Consider the following 17,224-nt stretch of genomic DNA (forward strand, 5'->3'; position numbering starts at 1 on the left):
ATGGTGTGAGTCCAAATTTCTGATGGAGAAAAACATCTCTTATGGATGTGTGTGTGTGAGTAGTTGACACAATAAAAAATTATAGCACATTATGTAAATGCATATTTAGATCCTTTAAAATGTGCATTATTTACTTGAGAGTCAATAAAGGCTTTTCTCAAGTGGTTACAGTTTATTGCAGTGCATCCATCTGTATCCATGTTGATGTTAATACAATTTTGTGTATTAAAAGGCCCTGCAAAATTGGCTGCTTCTGGGGTCTAATACTCTTAGTACCCTAGGCCAGGAGCAGCAATGTTAGAAACACTCCCCTCTGGATGGCTCTCACTACTGGTTTAAACTTTAACCACAGGCCAGACTTGTTTAAAACAACTGCTTGGGCTTTTCACAAAGAATACAAATAAGATGAGAAGGAAGGAAATTTGATCAGGTTTCTTGGCTGGAATGGCATTGCATACATATTCTGAACCAAGTTGCCAAAGTGAAAAAAACGGAGCACCAGAATTTCCCAAAGGGTGTAGGGCTCCGTTATTTATTACAAAGTGATCATATTACTGAATACTTAAAAAAAAGAAAGCAGCAGATCAGGCAGGTTAGTTGACTTGTTTACACATATACACCCACCCAAGTCTTTAAAATACTCTCTTGATTTCAGTTTGCAAGAGAAAAATTTTAAATTAATACAATTGAATACAAATAGATAGATCGATAGATAGACATAGTAGATATACATATATATACATACATACATCTATCTATATCTATATCTATATAGTTAATATAAAAATGCTTCCTCCTTTAAAGTAAAACTGATTAAGACTGGGGGAGGGGAAGGTCAAGGTCATTACTATATTATTGTGAGTGCTGAGAGACTTTTATGATCCCACAGTGATTCTTAGTCTAAGAGTCCACTGTAGGGAAGTTTCCCGTGCTTTTAGACACATATTCTAGCTCAAAGAAGATGATGCCAGGGAGGCATGGCCACATAGGTTTGAAACCTTGCATTTCGTTCTAAATTTCTAAATTTTAGGAAAGAAAAAGAGATAGAATAAAGCAATCCCTCCTTACCATTTTCAATGGTGTTGCCAAAACTCAACCTCCAAGAACTCTAATAACTCTCCCACATAGTTCCTCAAACCAGAATTTCATGGGTTGAAACATGTTCTTCTATTTAACCCTGACATTGTCTTAATTGCTTTATTCATTGTCCATGAACCTCTGCAGCATCTCCCAGATTGGACAGAGACTCAGATTCTTTTCATGTTAGAGTTTGCTTCCTGGCACCAACTCTTAAATCCTAGTCTCTCTTCTATGGGAAGTGCCAAAGGAAAGCTGTCAAGAGAGTGGCACAAACACTAAAATGTAACCGCCTTCAGGTGCAGTGTGCTCTGAAGGCAGCATTGCACACGGCCTCCTTCCCCCCATAGAACGGAACAATCACTCCTAAGCCCTGGCATTTGCAAAACTTCACACCATTAATCAACACTAAGTTAGTGGCAACAGGTGAGCGTCCATACTGTTCCTTTCTGTTAGCACCACTACAAGAAAAAGAGACTCATCTGTCTTCAGCAGGAAGATGTTCTTTAGACGAAAATAACCATTTCCATGGAGTAAAAGGTGGCATTGAGAACTCCTGACTCCTCATATTTAGAAGTAAAGATTTTAACAAGGCAGAGCTCTAAAAGGAGAAGAAAGTAGAAGGGGGAAAAATGCACTTAAAAAAAAACACGCCTTCTATAAGGGCAAATGGAACTTCAATTGTTTGGGTTGTCAACTACTATGTATTTTGCTTCTTCAGAAATTCAAAACCACAATATATAATGCCATTATAGCCTACCTAAAGCGGAGAAATTTATCTTAATGGTCCATAGCTATCATTTATAAATCATGCATGAGTCAGACCTGCCATTTATGAAAGCTTAGAAGTTTGGTATTACGGGATTTATTTTAACAGAGAGACAAAGAAAAAGGAATTGGCAGTGGGTTTCAAAACTTTAGGAGGCAGAGCCTTTTCTAAATAACAAACCTTTGACTCAAGGCAAGCCAAGGTTTTCAAAACATATAGGGAATATTGTTAACATCACTGAGATGTGTGTGAAAGGACCTGGATATGTCAAATGAGAGAAATATATGACACTGCATGATGACTTGGAAAACATCAATATTTTTATATTATTGCTACCAGACAAAGGGACTTTATGCTACAGGACACTTCCAAGATGGTTGATATATTCTACTCCATTTGAATTAAGGGCATCTTCTGGTGGAGATCAAATTCCAGTGTCTTTTGGAAAACAGAAGGGAGAAAGAGGGAGAGAGGGGAAGACAGAGGGAGAGAGAGGGGGAGAGAGGGAGAGACTGACCAAAGTCTTTTAAAATTTTTATTGAGATCCATTTGAGCTACTTAGAGACCTTTGTTGCTCAAAGACCCTGGCATATAGTCGAGACCAGGGGTTGGCCAACATTTTCTGTAAAGGCCAGAGAATAAACAGTTTAGGCTTTGCAGGCCACATGGTGTCTGCTGCAATTACTCAACTTGCAACTATAGTGCAGAAGCAGCCATAGATATTACACCAACAAACGAATGTGGCTGTGTTTCAGAAATAAATTTATTTTCAAAAACAGGCAGAGGGCTGGATTTGACTTGTGGGTGCTTTGCTGGCCCCTGGTGTAGACCCACATAATTTCTGTTCACTCTCCAAACACCTGCAACCCTCTGCTTTTGAGCTGAGCAACTGACAATCACTGCTCCTTCCACCTCTTTGCTACCAAACCATGCCCTTGTCCCAGCAGGCCCTTCTGCTGAAGCCTCACCTGTTTGAAGCTTTCCAAAGCAATGTGCTTGCTTTCTATATCTCCGTTAACTATCCACGGTCACTTTCCTTTTTCTTTATTGCGAGTTCATACTTTCAGACCACCTTTAACCATTCCCACCCACCACAACCACCCCAACCCGTCTGTAGCTCTTTGACCCTCTTCACCATTATTTAACATGCTTTGGTCTGAGGTGGTTTCCCATACCTGTGTGTGTATCATTTCAAGTTAAACGTATGAGTCAGAAAAGCCGAGTGGTATAATATGAGGACCATGGGCTTTGGAGTCAGATAGAGATGGTTAAATTCCAGCTCTATCATTACCAGCCATGCTTCAAGTTTCTGAACTTTGCTGATTCAGTTCTGCCATCTATATAATGGAGCTAATAATACCTCATAGGCTTGTTATGAGGATTAACCTAGACAATGCATATAAGGCACATGGCATAGTTCTTGACTATATGGTTAAGTGATCAATAAACAGCTTCTTTTATTGGTAATAGCATTACAGGTAAGGGTGGGATGGGAAATGAATAAATTGGAATTTGCGCCTATGTGCTAGGACCTGTTCCAACTACAGAATACACAGTGGGAAGGAAGGGTAATAAAGAGCAAGAAGTACCTATTACCTATCTGTCTCCTGGACAAATGAACACATAAATATTGATGAAAGAGTATGTATTATCAGTATGGAGATGACATGAGGGTCTTGAAAAAAAATTCCATATAACAACAAAATGTGAAAACAAAGCAACAATAGCAATAATTTTGATCCAACAGTCATAGATAAAATGGCCTATGTAGGTTCTTTTTTGACCAAATATATGTTAATTCTTACCTTTGCTTAAATATCAGACTCTGACACTTAACCTAGAAAATTAGAACTATGGGGCTGTCTCCATTTAGACTCTATTTTCCCCACAGATTTACAATCCTTGAGTGTCCATACTGACCTACCCCTTCACCATGTAGATGCCTGCTACCCAGGCCCCCTTCTCTCCTAACCACATTCTGAGAATGGCCTCTGCACAGCCTCCCCAAACCCACATACAAAGGAACTCTCTATCATTTCCCTTGAAAGGCCCACCATGTTAGTTATTGAAAGTTATTTATCAGAGATATATGTTGAACGCTAAAAAAAAAAAAAAAAAAAGTTATTTTTAGAATATCTGGGGTACCTTTTTGGAACATTTTCCACTTAAAGGGACTTGGGTTTTAGTTTTGTTTCTGCCACTATTTATCTTAAAAATGTGGGCAACTTCTCTCCTCCAGTTCTCTCATATGCAAAGTGAAGAGTTTGAACTAAACAACTGCTAAAGTGCACGTTATCTTTCAATTCTAGTGGGCGTATAGAATTCAGTCTCTGGGATTATTACATTTATAAATAATTCAGTACAATTGATGCATAGTAATAACACTAAAATCTAAAAAATCTAAAATAAGGGAGCACATGTCTTCTAAAAGAACTTTTTAAAAAGGTTTCTGGGATATTAAGTTCTACGGTATATGAGACTCAGGCTCTAAGATGACTTTGCTTGGGAAGGCTGTACTATTTAGAGTTTTAAAAACCCTGAGTGTGCTAGTTCAAGCTCTGGGAGACAGAGCGCCAGCCTTTGGATGCTGCCAGAACCTCTTCTCCGAATACACCATATTTTTGCATCAAATGCCTAAGCTGCCACGATGGATGATGTGAAATGTGTTTAAACACCACACAACAGCCGGGATTACTGGAGATACTAAGAGTGACTGTTTAATAAGCAGAGTTGACAAGACTCCAGTTCCAGGAAAGGAACTTGAGCTTTTATACAATATGCAAACAATATTATGAAATAAGAGATGAAAAATAAAAAACAAATCCAAACAGTAAGGGGGAAAAGAACTCCCACCATAGGTTGGATGATTACTGAGGTTAACAGAAACAGGCAGGGAATCCTCTAATGACCGGTCAGAAATGCACTGGAATCACAAACTGCAGCCCCGCAAAAGAAAATTTCAAAAGTAGAATCTGTGGAGCGTCTCTAACGTCTCAGAGGATTACCAAGGGCTGAGACCTGTGCTGTTTGCACGTCTGACATTAAAAAACTAAAGGGCAAAAACAAGCAAAAAAAACCCCGGCCGGCCCCCTCCGCACAATCTCAGGATGACACAACCCCCCCATTGACTTGTAGCACTCTCCCCACCAAATTGTCAGGTTCATATTGTAGTTTAAGCCCCCATTTCTGAGCTGTATGATTACTAAAGCATAGGTTACTTTCAAAGTATCCTCCTGAATTCAAAAATATCTTCCTGAATTCACCCCATAGAATTTAAGAATTTATTGCTACTGTTGGTAGATTTCCTACAAGGGGAGGATGTATGAAGAAAATCAGCATAGTGTTTGAAGTGTTTGAAGTCAGGGGATCAAGTTTTATTTATTTTTAATTTAATTAAATTAAAGTTTTCCAATTACAGTTGACATTCAATACTATATTAGTTTCAGGTGTACAACATAGTGGTTAGACACTTATATATCTTAGGAAGGGATCACCTTGATAAGCCTAGTATCCATCTGATACCACATAGTTATTACAATATTACTGACTATATTCCCTGTGCTGTACTTTACTCAGGGTTCAAGTTTTTATCCCAGGTTGGGTATCAACTAGCTCTGTGCCAGCCTCCTATGCTCCTTAGTTTCCTCTACCGTGAAATGGAAATTATATGTCTTGTATGTGTTTTAGAGCTTAATTATTCTGAGTCTGAAATCAGTCACTCTCTATGTTAATCTAGGCAGTTATTTAACATTTCCAAGCCTGCTTTGCTTGTGTGTAAATTGGGTAAAATAGCATGAATTAAACCTTTTTTTCTGAGGATTAGAATTAGTATACATAGGTGTCTAGTACATAGTGGGCTCCCTCATTTAAAAAGTATGTGTTGACTATGTCATGCACCTGAAACTAATATAATATTGTATGTCAACTGTAATCGAAAAATTTTTTTTAAAGTATGTATTGAGAATCTACTATGTGCCAGACAGTATGCTGAACTCTGGTTTATTTATGATTCTTAGAATAGTTTTTTTTTTTTTTTTAGAATAAATTAAGATGTGTGAAAAGTAATCAGAATCATACAACGCAATGTGACAACATAAGATAATTGGAAATCAAGATTTGAACTGTTTTCCCACGATAGAAAACAGTATGGAGGTTCCTCAAAAAAATTAAAACTAGAACTACCTAGTTTTAGCAATTGCACTCCTGGGTATTTATCTGAAGAAATCCAAAACACTAATTTGAAAAGATATGTGCATTCCTATGTTCACTGCAGCACTACTTACAATAGCCACGATATGAAAGCAACCTGTGTCCATTAATAGGTGACTAGATAAAGAAGAGGTGGTACACATATACAATGGAATATTACTTGGCCATAACAAAGGATGGAATCTTACCGTTTGCAAGAACATGGATGGACCTAGAGGGTATTATGCTACGTGAAATAAGTCAGAGAGAGAAAGACAAATACCATATAATTTTACTTACATGTGGAATTAAAAAAAAAGGAACACACAAAACAGAAACAGATTTACAGATACACAGAACAAACCGATGGTTGCCAGATGCGAAAGCAGTTGTGGGGGCAGGGTGGAAAGGGTGAAGGAATTACGAAGTACAAACTGGTAGTTACAAAACAGGCACAGGGATGTAGAGTACTGCATACTTTGGAAGATAGTCAATGATATTGTAATAACCATGTATGGTGCCAAGCCCTTTCCATATGTCATTTCGCTGCCATCCCCTATTAAAGCCTTAAAGTTTCGTACAGGGGGCAAAACACAAGCTTACACAGATCCCAAATGGCTGGCCAGGACTTGAATTCTACTCTGGCTGACTCCGCAGCCCATGCTGCTTCACTGCACGCTATTGCTCCTTTTAGAATTTTTTTCCAGAGGTCAAACAGTTTATTTCCTTTCAGAATTTTTCGTTCAGAGGTCCCTTACTATTGTAATACCACCTAGCAACTCTGATGTTCCTCCAATGTGTTTTCCACATAAGAGAATAGGAATTGTGTGTGTGTGGGGGGGAAAAGCAAACGCCATTTAACATGAAGAAATGGCAAAGGACAAATGTAAATGTACTTCAGAAATACACATTTTAAAAACATTTCATACACGTGATTAAATGTGCTGGTTTCAATAACACAAAGGATGCCGTAAGAAATGGGTGACTCTCTGCGCTTTTGCAACCACATTACTAGGACTGTACATTCCCATTTTGAATAACCCCTTTTGCCTACATGCATGATAAGCTGATACTACATAAACATTGTTAAAGCTACAGTTCCATGCTACAGTAATTCACTTAACTTTAACATGATTTATGGATCTGTCAATAGGGGAAGTTGAAAACCCTACACTGAAGCTTAAATGTGAGCTTCATATCTAAAACACCAATTTGTGTGTGTGTGTGTGTGTTTGTGTGTGTGTGTGAGAGAGAGAGAGAAGAGAGAGAGAGAGAGAGAGAGAGAGAGAGAGAGAGAACCTTACACATAAAGAGAATGTAAGTCTAATACTGAAGTTTTCTACTCTACTCTGAAAAAAAGGAAAATAATGAGTCTAAACATGGAATCAACATTATATTAAGCTAAACCAGAAAAAAAGAACTGCTTAGAGATTTATCTGATTATGTTATAAAGTGATACCCAGAAGTCTTATCAGTGAGAGGACTTCTAAGAAACCTTGCTAAGAATCATTGCCTTCACTTTGCATACATAAGTCAGTCTATGGGTGTGTGTGTGTGTGTGTGTGTGTGTGTGTGTGTGTGTGTGTGTGTGTGTGTGTAGAGAGAGAGAGAGAGAGAGAGAGAGAGAGAGAGAGAGAGAGAGAGAGAGAGAGAGAGAGAGAGAGAAGGAATTCTAAGGGACAGCAGCTTCTTTTGTCAAGATGAGTTTTAATCTAGGTCTACGTAGTTAATCACCCTATTCTTTCTGGCTCTCGCCCTGGGGGCATTTTGCCTCTTTAAGGGATTAAGGAGCCAATTGATTTTAGTGCTCTAACCTGTCCTCTTTGGGACAACATATTAACATGATTCCAGTGCAGAAGAGCTCCCTTCTGAAGTTTGCTGCAGGGATGACAAATTAACCCAGCAGGGTGTCGCACACATCTATCTCAGTACAAATTATTAGTGTAATAGAGCTTTTAGTTATGCATTTATCTAGTAATTATTGAACGGTTACACAAAACCAAGCTGAGCAGCCATGGCCCTTTATGAGGTTCGCTCGGTGGGTGGCCTTACAGTTAATTTAGGGTAGTTCTCCACTAAGCAGTTCACTTGCAGACAAATTAGCTAAACAGCCTTCTCCTTTAAATATTTTCCATGTCACAGTGAAACTCTTTACAATACAATAAAGGTACAGTTTTAATTACATGCTTCCTGACTTTTGTTTAGTTCTAGTTTTAAAGCATTTGCTGGCATTGTTTTTTTCCTTTGGCTGGCCAGTAATAGCTGGTTGTAAGTATCTGGCTAATGAATTTAATAATTTCCTGAACTGGGACTTAAAGGGCCTTTGCTGAAACGCTGCTTTTCCGCTTTACTATCCAGTTCCTTCAAATCCCGCTGACAATGTTACCATTAGGCTGGGCACCCACACTTGAGCTAACCTTGACCAGTGTTCACAAGCCCTGTTACTTCTCTTCTCAACGCTCTTTAAAGGTGGCACTTGTTAGGTCTATGACACCTGCATTTAAAAATCAATTCTGGCAATTGCTTTTTTTAGAAAGACAACATAATGTTTTCTCAAATGACATACTCTCATAATAAATAAACACCTTGCGTCTAGTGGCGGATTATTTCAGCACCTTGTTAGCAACAGGTACTTAATTGCTTCTCATTTTCCTGAGATGATTCAATTGCACTAAACCAGGGGAGACAAATTAGATTCCGCTCCAATGAAAGGAGTGCCAGCATATTCTACAACGAGGTTAAAAGCTTTCCTAAAAGACAGAGAAGTTTGAAGATATGACACAAGAAGGCGAAACAAATTTGCTACTTAGGTATTGAGGACTATGACAAGGAGGGGTGCCACGGTTATGGCAGTAAGAAAACACCAGGGTATATTCCTTCTGGAGGGTCCTTAGCATGGACAGAAAAATGTAGACTACCACACTAAAAATTTTATAAAAAGAGGACTACATCATTTGGAGCTCGGCATTTCTCTTAAGTACTATCAAGGCAGAAGTTCTTAATTAATATCAAGCAAATACATATTGAGCCCTTATCAACCTCTCTCAATGCTGCCAAAAATGCATGCGCTTGACTATTATATCAGGATTACACAGGAGGCATGGAAACTTTCTTTCTGTTTGCTGTCTTTCTTTATACCCAAACTTTCTTTCTGTTTGCCTTCAGTCAAATCCATATACATTCATTCATTCATTCATTCATTTATTCAACAAATATTTATTGACTGTGTTCTGTATGCCAGGCATGAGGCTGAGATATGCAGGCAGGAAGAATAAAGACTTGCTCCCTGTTCCAAGGGGTCCTCCCACCTAGTAATAACTGTCTCCTTCCTAATTTACCTCTCCTTCCATGTTCCTCTTATAGTAATAATGAATCTACACTCCTCCAACCGTTCCTGTTGATCTCAACTTCCTGGAAGATGATCTTCATTCTCATAATTCTCTGTAGTATATTTTTCTTGGCCCAACGGGGAGATCCTGTTAACTGCAGACCCTCAGATGTTTCATCACTAAGAGCAGGACCCCCATTTGGGCCAAGCACATCATGGAGTTAGAGAGGTTTACATAGAGTATAAACTTTTGACTACCTCTCCAAACAAAAACTGGCACGATTCTCTGAAGGCTGCACAATAAAGCTCTGACTTATATGGCTAGTGTTTTAGTATATCTTACCCATTTTTCCAGAATCAGGGCAATTTGATTTCTAAACTTCCTTTGTGTATATATATTTTTGACTCATAAAGAAGTGGGGGTTTGTATACCTCAATTCCTCAGTACTTAGTTATCTAAAAGCCTGACTTATTTGCTGTGGCTTTGTTTTGCATGCTTGCAATGAGAAGGTACTCTGAGAATAGGGGTTAAGTCTTATGCTTGCTTGGACTGGCACAGTGTCAAATGACACAGTAGTTCTCTATCAGGAAGCCCCTGCCCCTGACAGCACCCTGTGTTCCCCGTCAAGGCAATATAACTGCTGGTCTTCTTGTCCTGTCATCCACCAGGAGGTAAGCACTCTGAGGCCAGAATCCAAGCTTCTCTGTTTATTCAGCAACTAGTAGAGCACCTTGTACATTGTGAATGCTTGATAAATATTTGTGGGAAACATTAATGGGTCCCCAGACAGTAATGGGAGTCAGCAGGGTAATTTTAGTATGTTAAAAAACCCAAACTGACATCAAACATTGTTTTCTGAAGGGACTTGCACATAACAGAAAACCTGCATTATTAGTAGCAAGCATTCATGGGGCTAATAAAAAGAAAGGTCAAGGGATTTGTTTATAGCTGTTATTAAAAAACAGTGTGATAATATGGTTATGTCATGCTTATCAAAAGATCTAAATGGTTATGTTTTCTCTTTGACTAATAAAAAATATAAAAACAAGCTGTTTTAATAAATGCATTTTATTTCTCCCAAAAGGGTAGGGAAAGGTAGAAACTACTGATAAGGTTAAAAAAAAAAAAGGCACTGCACTAGAGACTTGAGTTCTAGTCTTGGCTCTGGCCAGCTCATGTAATCTGTAAGAGTAATACGGAATACTTACTGACTGCTAACCATTATATTGCTCTTCTATTTATATACCTCTAAAGCCCTAATTTTATTCAGAATGGCAGTATGCTCAGCAAAAAAAAAAACCCCAAACACAAACCGCTAGATTTTCTAGCCTCCTTTGCAGCTAGAGGTGACCCTGTGGCACAGCTCTGACCATGCTGCATAAGATTCTTTAAAAGGTGGTAGAATGAGCCAGTAGGCACTTTTTGCTCTCACGCCTTCCCATCCTTCTGGTTGGAATGCAGGTAAAAGGCAGGAGCGCAGTGACTAAGTTGTGACCCTGAGGTCACAGCATAAGGATGACAAAGGTAAGGGAAGAACAAATGTTTTTTTTCAGTTATCGTGAATAAGATAAATTTTCAGGATTAAATACTTTAATATGGTTGAAATTTTAAGTACCGGTAAAAGGAAGACTTTGAAAGGCCAATCTTTCAACTTAAAGTGCACAGTAATTATAATAATGTAAAACGACATACACATGCCTTTACTAAAACTTAATATCTTCCCTACTCCCCAGGATAGTCCAAAATACTTGAACCCCTTCACCGAATTTTAACTACATAGGTGGTAAAGTATTATCCCCATGATACAGATGACAAACTGAGGCCACAAGGTTAAGTGATTTATCAAAACCACAAAGAAATCCAATATCAGAGAGAAGATTCATTTTAAGAAACCACATGTCTCTAGCTTCACAATGATGACAACAGGTAAATGATTAGATCAGCAACAAAACAAGAAAAACCCCAGGTTTTTCATAGCACATCACAGCTTTACTTACATAATCTTGCAAAAGTTTTCTTTGGATGAAAGGCCATGGTTCGTCCCCATCTTGGACATTCCTTATAAAGAAGTACTTCACAAACTACTATACATTTATCACTCTTAGTTCATGCGAATCAATGAGAACCTATCGGTTTCAGGGAAGGAATGAATGTCTTTTGTATACATTTATGTGCAATTTAAATACTTTTTAGTCATCCAATACTAAATACTTTTATGCACCAATACTTGTGCATAAAACCCACTGTGTGAGACACAATGGTGATGCCCAAAGTGTAAGTTAGGCGCCTTCCTTTCAGAGGTTTCATTCTGGGAGAGCGACGAGATATGTACATGACCTAACAAAGCAAGACAACATTGGTGGAGGAAATGTGCAGACATGGAAGACTACAGGAGTTTAAGGAGTATGAGGTGATGGTAGCCTGGGTGGAGCTGAGGAGGTTTCATGTAGAAAGTGGTACTTGAGCTTGTCTTGGGATGGGTAAAATGTTGATGGGTGAAGGCAGTAAGGACAGCATGAGATTTTCAAAGCCTGGATGAAAATGAGTGATTAAACTGTTTACGTGATCTGAGTACATACTCTCTTTCCAGGCACAGTGTGAATGATTGCAAATACATGATTTCATTTACTCCTTAGATAACACAACTCCTGAGGTAGACCTTATGGTCTCTAATTTTTAGATGAGGCGCCTATACCTGACAGAAGCAATGTGCCAGGTTCACACAGTTGGGAAAAGTGACGTACAGGATTCAAACATGGGTCGCGTCCATGTGACCCCTGAGCTTTTGTGCTTAACCACCATGGTATGCTGCCTCCCCTTAAGGCCCTTTATTTCTGCCTTTGCTTTGCAGTCTTCAAAGAAAGGTTTCCTCTGTAAAAGATGGCCACCAAATTTCCAAATACAGGTTACGTTTGCAGTGAAAAATAGGGCCACTGTGTTTTCAGTGGTGACCTTGCTTTGCTGTAGCTCTGTTAAAATATCACCTCTGGTCTGGGCACTGAAATATGTTACACAATTATTGCTTACGAACTGGTGTTTGTCTAGTCAAGGTATTCCCATGAAAAATTTTAAGAAATTTTAAGGAAGGCAGCAGAAGTCTTTCCACCTGAGTGTGAGAGGTGAATATACCATGTGACTACGAGCAAAAGTGCAGTCAAGAACATCCCCCTCAGTGTACAGGCCCTTTGGAACTTTGATCGTCTGTCTGGATTCTCTGGTGATGTCAGTTTCAGATTGGGGCAACTCGACACAATAAAAGACACATGTGAAGTTGAATTCGCCTTTATGTATCCATGTCACATTTATTCCATACTGGTTCCCTCAGTAAGACTTTCCCTCCTGAAATCTGGCCTCATCTTCCTAAACCCTCAATTCTTGGTCCCAGATGTGATGTCATTTCAAACATTCGTTTTCCAACTGGTTTAGAGAATAATAAAAGGCAATACGATACCGGTAGCAAATATTTCTTAAATAATGAAAGGCTAAATACCAACCTTTTCAAAATATCTCAGCCCAAGGATGTCTTATGTTAGCCTATCTCAATTCTATGACTCTTACCACAAAGATGCCACGGAAGACTTTCATCTCAACTACTCCAATTCCCTTCACCAGACCACTAAGGGGGGCAGGGTGCAATAAGAATGGGTACCTGAGTAGACTTTCCAGAAAGGAGAACCGAGGATGCTGGGAACCATCTTGAATTCTGGTGAAAACAAAGAATCTTTGGTATTCCATAATTCTTGAACTAGGCATCTTTCTCTTTTCCTCAAAAACAATTCCATGATAGGAGATCAAAACGCATTGTTCTAGACCTAAGGAGGTCCACTCAGGTTCAACACAGTGTGGATCATTTTAGCATGTGTGTTTAATTGTCTAGCATGAAGAAGCTCCCAATCATAGCATCCATGGGTAAATGCTAGAATCATTATTATTTCTAGAACTATATGGTTTTAGGCAAGACTCACAGATGGCACTCTTAGCATTTAGTGAATAAATGATAATACATGCACTTTGCTTTATGCGCCTCAAAGAGTATCTACAAGTATTGTTTTATTATAGTTTCTGTATAAGAATAAGAGGTTGGGAAGAATTTAGCAGTAGTATTGTCACCATTTTATTGGAATATTGGTGAAAATTCCAGAAGGTGAGTGGAAAGGCAAAGAGGCAGTTGACCCATTCTGCATTCTGGGACTGTGTAATCCAATTCTGATGCAAGGTTTTCAAATTAGAATATATACATATATCCTCTCTAATTATATCACATTCACATACAAGTGAAATAACAAGTTGAGAAAGTTATAGCACATTATTCTTTCCAGTCCTTAGTTCCTTGCTACACCATGAATTTTTCCTTTGCTTGGAATGTAAGCAACTTTTAAGATTCGTCTTCAAAGGTATTTACACTTTGAAGTCTCTTTATCTGATACAAAGTGATTAAGTAACAGCATATTCCACATCATCTTCTAAACACTTATTTTCTTGTACCTTTCTTCTGCACTGGACTGTGTACTCTAGGAGGACAGGAAGTTTATGTTTTTAATATTCATTTAGCATTTAGAATATGCTAACCCAACAATAAAAATGATGAGAAACATCACATGCCTTATCTCCTTGAGACCAAAAATCTTTCAGATTCAAAGGGTTTCACATCTTTTCTTTTCCACCAGTGTAGATGCTTAATGAATGTGGACCTTGAGGATAATACCACAATACTACCCCATTTAAAGAGACTCATTCTGCATTCTGGGACTGTGTAATCCAATTCTGATGCAAGGTTTTCAAATTAGAATATATACATATTTCTTCTCTATATTATACTCACATACAAGTGAAATAATAAGTTGAGAAAGTTCTGTCAATGATCATAAGATATTTAAAGATGAAACAAGTAAGTTTTCATAATTGTGGGTATAGAAATTGCTTAACACAATAGTCAGAATACTTATTTTCTTCATTGGGATTTCTGCATGTGTGCATGGGGCAGCTTTCTCAATTGCCATATTTCCCTGAGATGCACAGAGAGTATTCATGAAGGGATTCAGATTTGTGGGACTAACAGTGAGATTAATGCAAGAACTATCAGTTTTCCCAGGCGTATGTCAAAGTAGACGAGAGACCATAACTTTCTAGGATGTTTTACGATACCAGCTGGTAGATCACAGACCTACCTAAACGAAAATCTGATAGAAGAAAGCAAACGTGGTTACAATTATTCATACTCCTACTGTGGGAGTTTCATAAACAAACTAATAAATATTTTCATCTTGCAATAAGATCAAGTTAAGTGACTTGCTGACATTCTCTTGAGGTTTAAAGGTTGTCTTTAATGTGAAATACAAATCATATTTCTTGTGGACACATTTTAATAATAAACTTAAAAGCACACAAGGCAAAAATAATGAAAACATTGCAATGAAAACCAGACAAACTATCTACCACTTCAAAAGGACTGAATGAAGACTGCTCGTCCACAGTCAGCACCGTGAGGCAAACACCCTCAATGCAAAACGCCGTATATTGAAATCAGGTTTCAGGGAAAGGGAATCATCAGGGATGACAGAATGAAAAAAGCTATTACAGTTGACCCTTGAACAATGTGGGGGTTAGGGACTCTAACCCGCCACACAGTCTAAAAATCTGCATATAACTTAAGTCGGCCCTCAGCATATGCGGATTCCCAAATGCTGAGTGAAAATACAGCTGTTTGAACTATGCGGGTCTGCTTCTATGTGGATTTTTAAAATCCTGCTTTGTTCAAGGGGCAACTGTACTTGTAGACAGGTAATTGACTACATAGAAATATACTCACCTCACATACACACACACACACACACACACACACACACACACACACACACACATCTCTTGTGCAAGTTGTGGGATGGATTTGATTTTGGTCCAATTCAAATTACCCCCCACCGCTTTGCAACACCACCCTGGCAAAACAAGAGGTTTGGTCCCTTTTTGCCTTAGGTTAAGAATCCAGAATTTAATGCCGTCTAGCTTTGGTTGCTGACATTCCAAAGCTGTCCCCAAGGAAAGGACATTGGAACACTCACTGCCTTCGGGAGCATTCTGGGGGAGTCCCCGTTGTCTCTTATTTTGCTACGGCGGTGCCAAGGCCATGATCTAAGCACAACCCAGGGCGCCTGTGGAGCAGCTCACCTCTAGGTCCCGTAATGACAGGCCGGTGGTGCTGTGTGAATGCTGTTCCCAGGGAGGAGGTCTGCGAAGGGGAGGGGCTGCTGAAACCAGACTTCTCCGACTTCTTCAGTGTGGTTGGAGATGGCATTCCTGGCAAGAAGGATGGATTGGTAAGTGCACTTGTATTCATGGAACAACAGACTGTGCAACGTAAAAGATAACATTTAAAGAATTAAAGAAGGAAATTGGCTTGTGCATGGAAAATTTGGTTTGAATTGCTTTGAATTTGTCATGGGAACAAATAGGTGACAGAATGGTCGCCCAGTAAGTAAGTCTGTAATTGATTTCAACTTATTCTACTAAATCAGAGTCCATTTTGGAGTTATTGATCTTCTATAATTATAGAGTACCACTCTCCCAGTGTTTCCTGAAAGTGTGGCCTCTGGGACCTTTCAAAAAGGAGGCTACAGAAGCACATGAAGACCTCATTGCAATCATTTCATCTTTCCAGTTACCCCACACCAAAGGCACTTTAAATTATTTGAAATAATTTAGCTATTTTAACATGAAAACAAACTTCAACAATGGTAACTCAGTTGCTCATCCAATAAATTATTCATAATAGAAACAAAGAAAAGATAAAAGTAAACTTTAAAAATGCCTCACAATTGGCATTTGATAGAACCAATGCAAATAATACTGTAAAAAAATAATGACATGGCAAGATATTTGACGACATAGAATAAAAGCATGGAAAGCAATTACAAAATAGGATGTTACACTATGATGCCATTAAAAAATATATTTTTGTATATAAAGAACTGGAAGGAAACAGGGATAAACTACAACAGTAGTTCTCTCAGTGTGTTGGATTCAGGTGATTTTCATTGCTTCTTTCTGCTTACTTGTCTTTTCCATGATGAACATCTATTACTTTTATGTTAAGAAAATACAATAAAAGCTTGTTTTTAATAGTAGTATTTTTTGCTACGGTTTCTAAAGTTTTCATGCTGGAAATGCTTTGGGAGGAAAATAATGGGAAAATAGTCCCTTGTAAATACAGGACTTGTAATGTTCTCGGCAACCACACTGACAGATACAACTGGAGGCGTCTATCCATTTAGTAGGGTGCCAATTAAAACAATGATAACTTGGATGTAAAAATAAAGGAAACGACTCTTAGTCTCCACATTACAGGACCAACGTGGGCTCTCTTAAGTTTGCAGCACAACATCGGCCTGCATTCTTATCAAAAGAACCAAGTCTCCCTTTACTTATGCATGTCTACATGTGTTGTGTTCTGCCTATGACCAGAGAATGATTTGGATGAACTGGAAAAATAATAAAAATAATAATGATATTAGCATGTAACTGTTATTGAGTAGGTAACTAACTATCACACACTGTGCCAAGCACATTAGAGGTATAGAGCTGTTCCGAAATTTAGTTTGGCCTATATAGAAAGACGTCCTTGTTATTTCTGATCCCAGATTTCCTTAATGAGATGCTACAACACAAGTTTGGCGTATGACTACAGATTCTATATGAACGGAGACTATGTCTGCTTTGCCCCTCACCTCACCTCTATTTTCAGAATGTAACAAAGGGCCTGGAACACAGCAAGCGGCCTGAAAAGATATTTAAATTACTTGTACAGGTTTCAGCTTTATCGATCGATGGCTTTACTAATAGTTGCCTGGATATAGCAAAACTTGGG

The 17,224-nt window shown here is 38.5% G+C and overlaps 1 protein-coding gene across 13 annotated transcripts in view; it reads right to left on the minus strand.

The window, feature by feature from the left end:
- Positions 1-17,224, minus strand: part of NFIA (nuclear factor I A) — a gene marked incomplete at its 3' end in the record, with an annotated part of 555,825 nt that overhangs the window by 55,734 nt on the left and 482,867 nt on the right. For 12 of the 13 annotated variants that reach the window (XM_081056515.1, XM_081056507.1, XM_081056517.1 and 9 more), the window contains one exon: positions 15,529-15,657. In XM_081056515.1, coding sequence (XP_080912641.1) covers positions 15,529-15,657 — 129 coding nt within the window. Of the gene's footprint in view, positions 1-13,012; positions 13,067-15,528; positions 15,658-17,224 lie in introns of all 13 variants that reach the window. The other variant, XM_081056511.1, reaches the window with a different exon arrangement.

This window comes from Rhinolophus hipposideros (assembly GCF_964194185.1).
Source record: "Rhinolophus hipposideros genome assembly, chromosome: 8".
NCBI lineage: Eukaryota > Metazoa > Chordata > Mammalia > Chiroptera > Rhinolophidae > Rhinolophus > Rhinolophus hipposideros.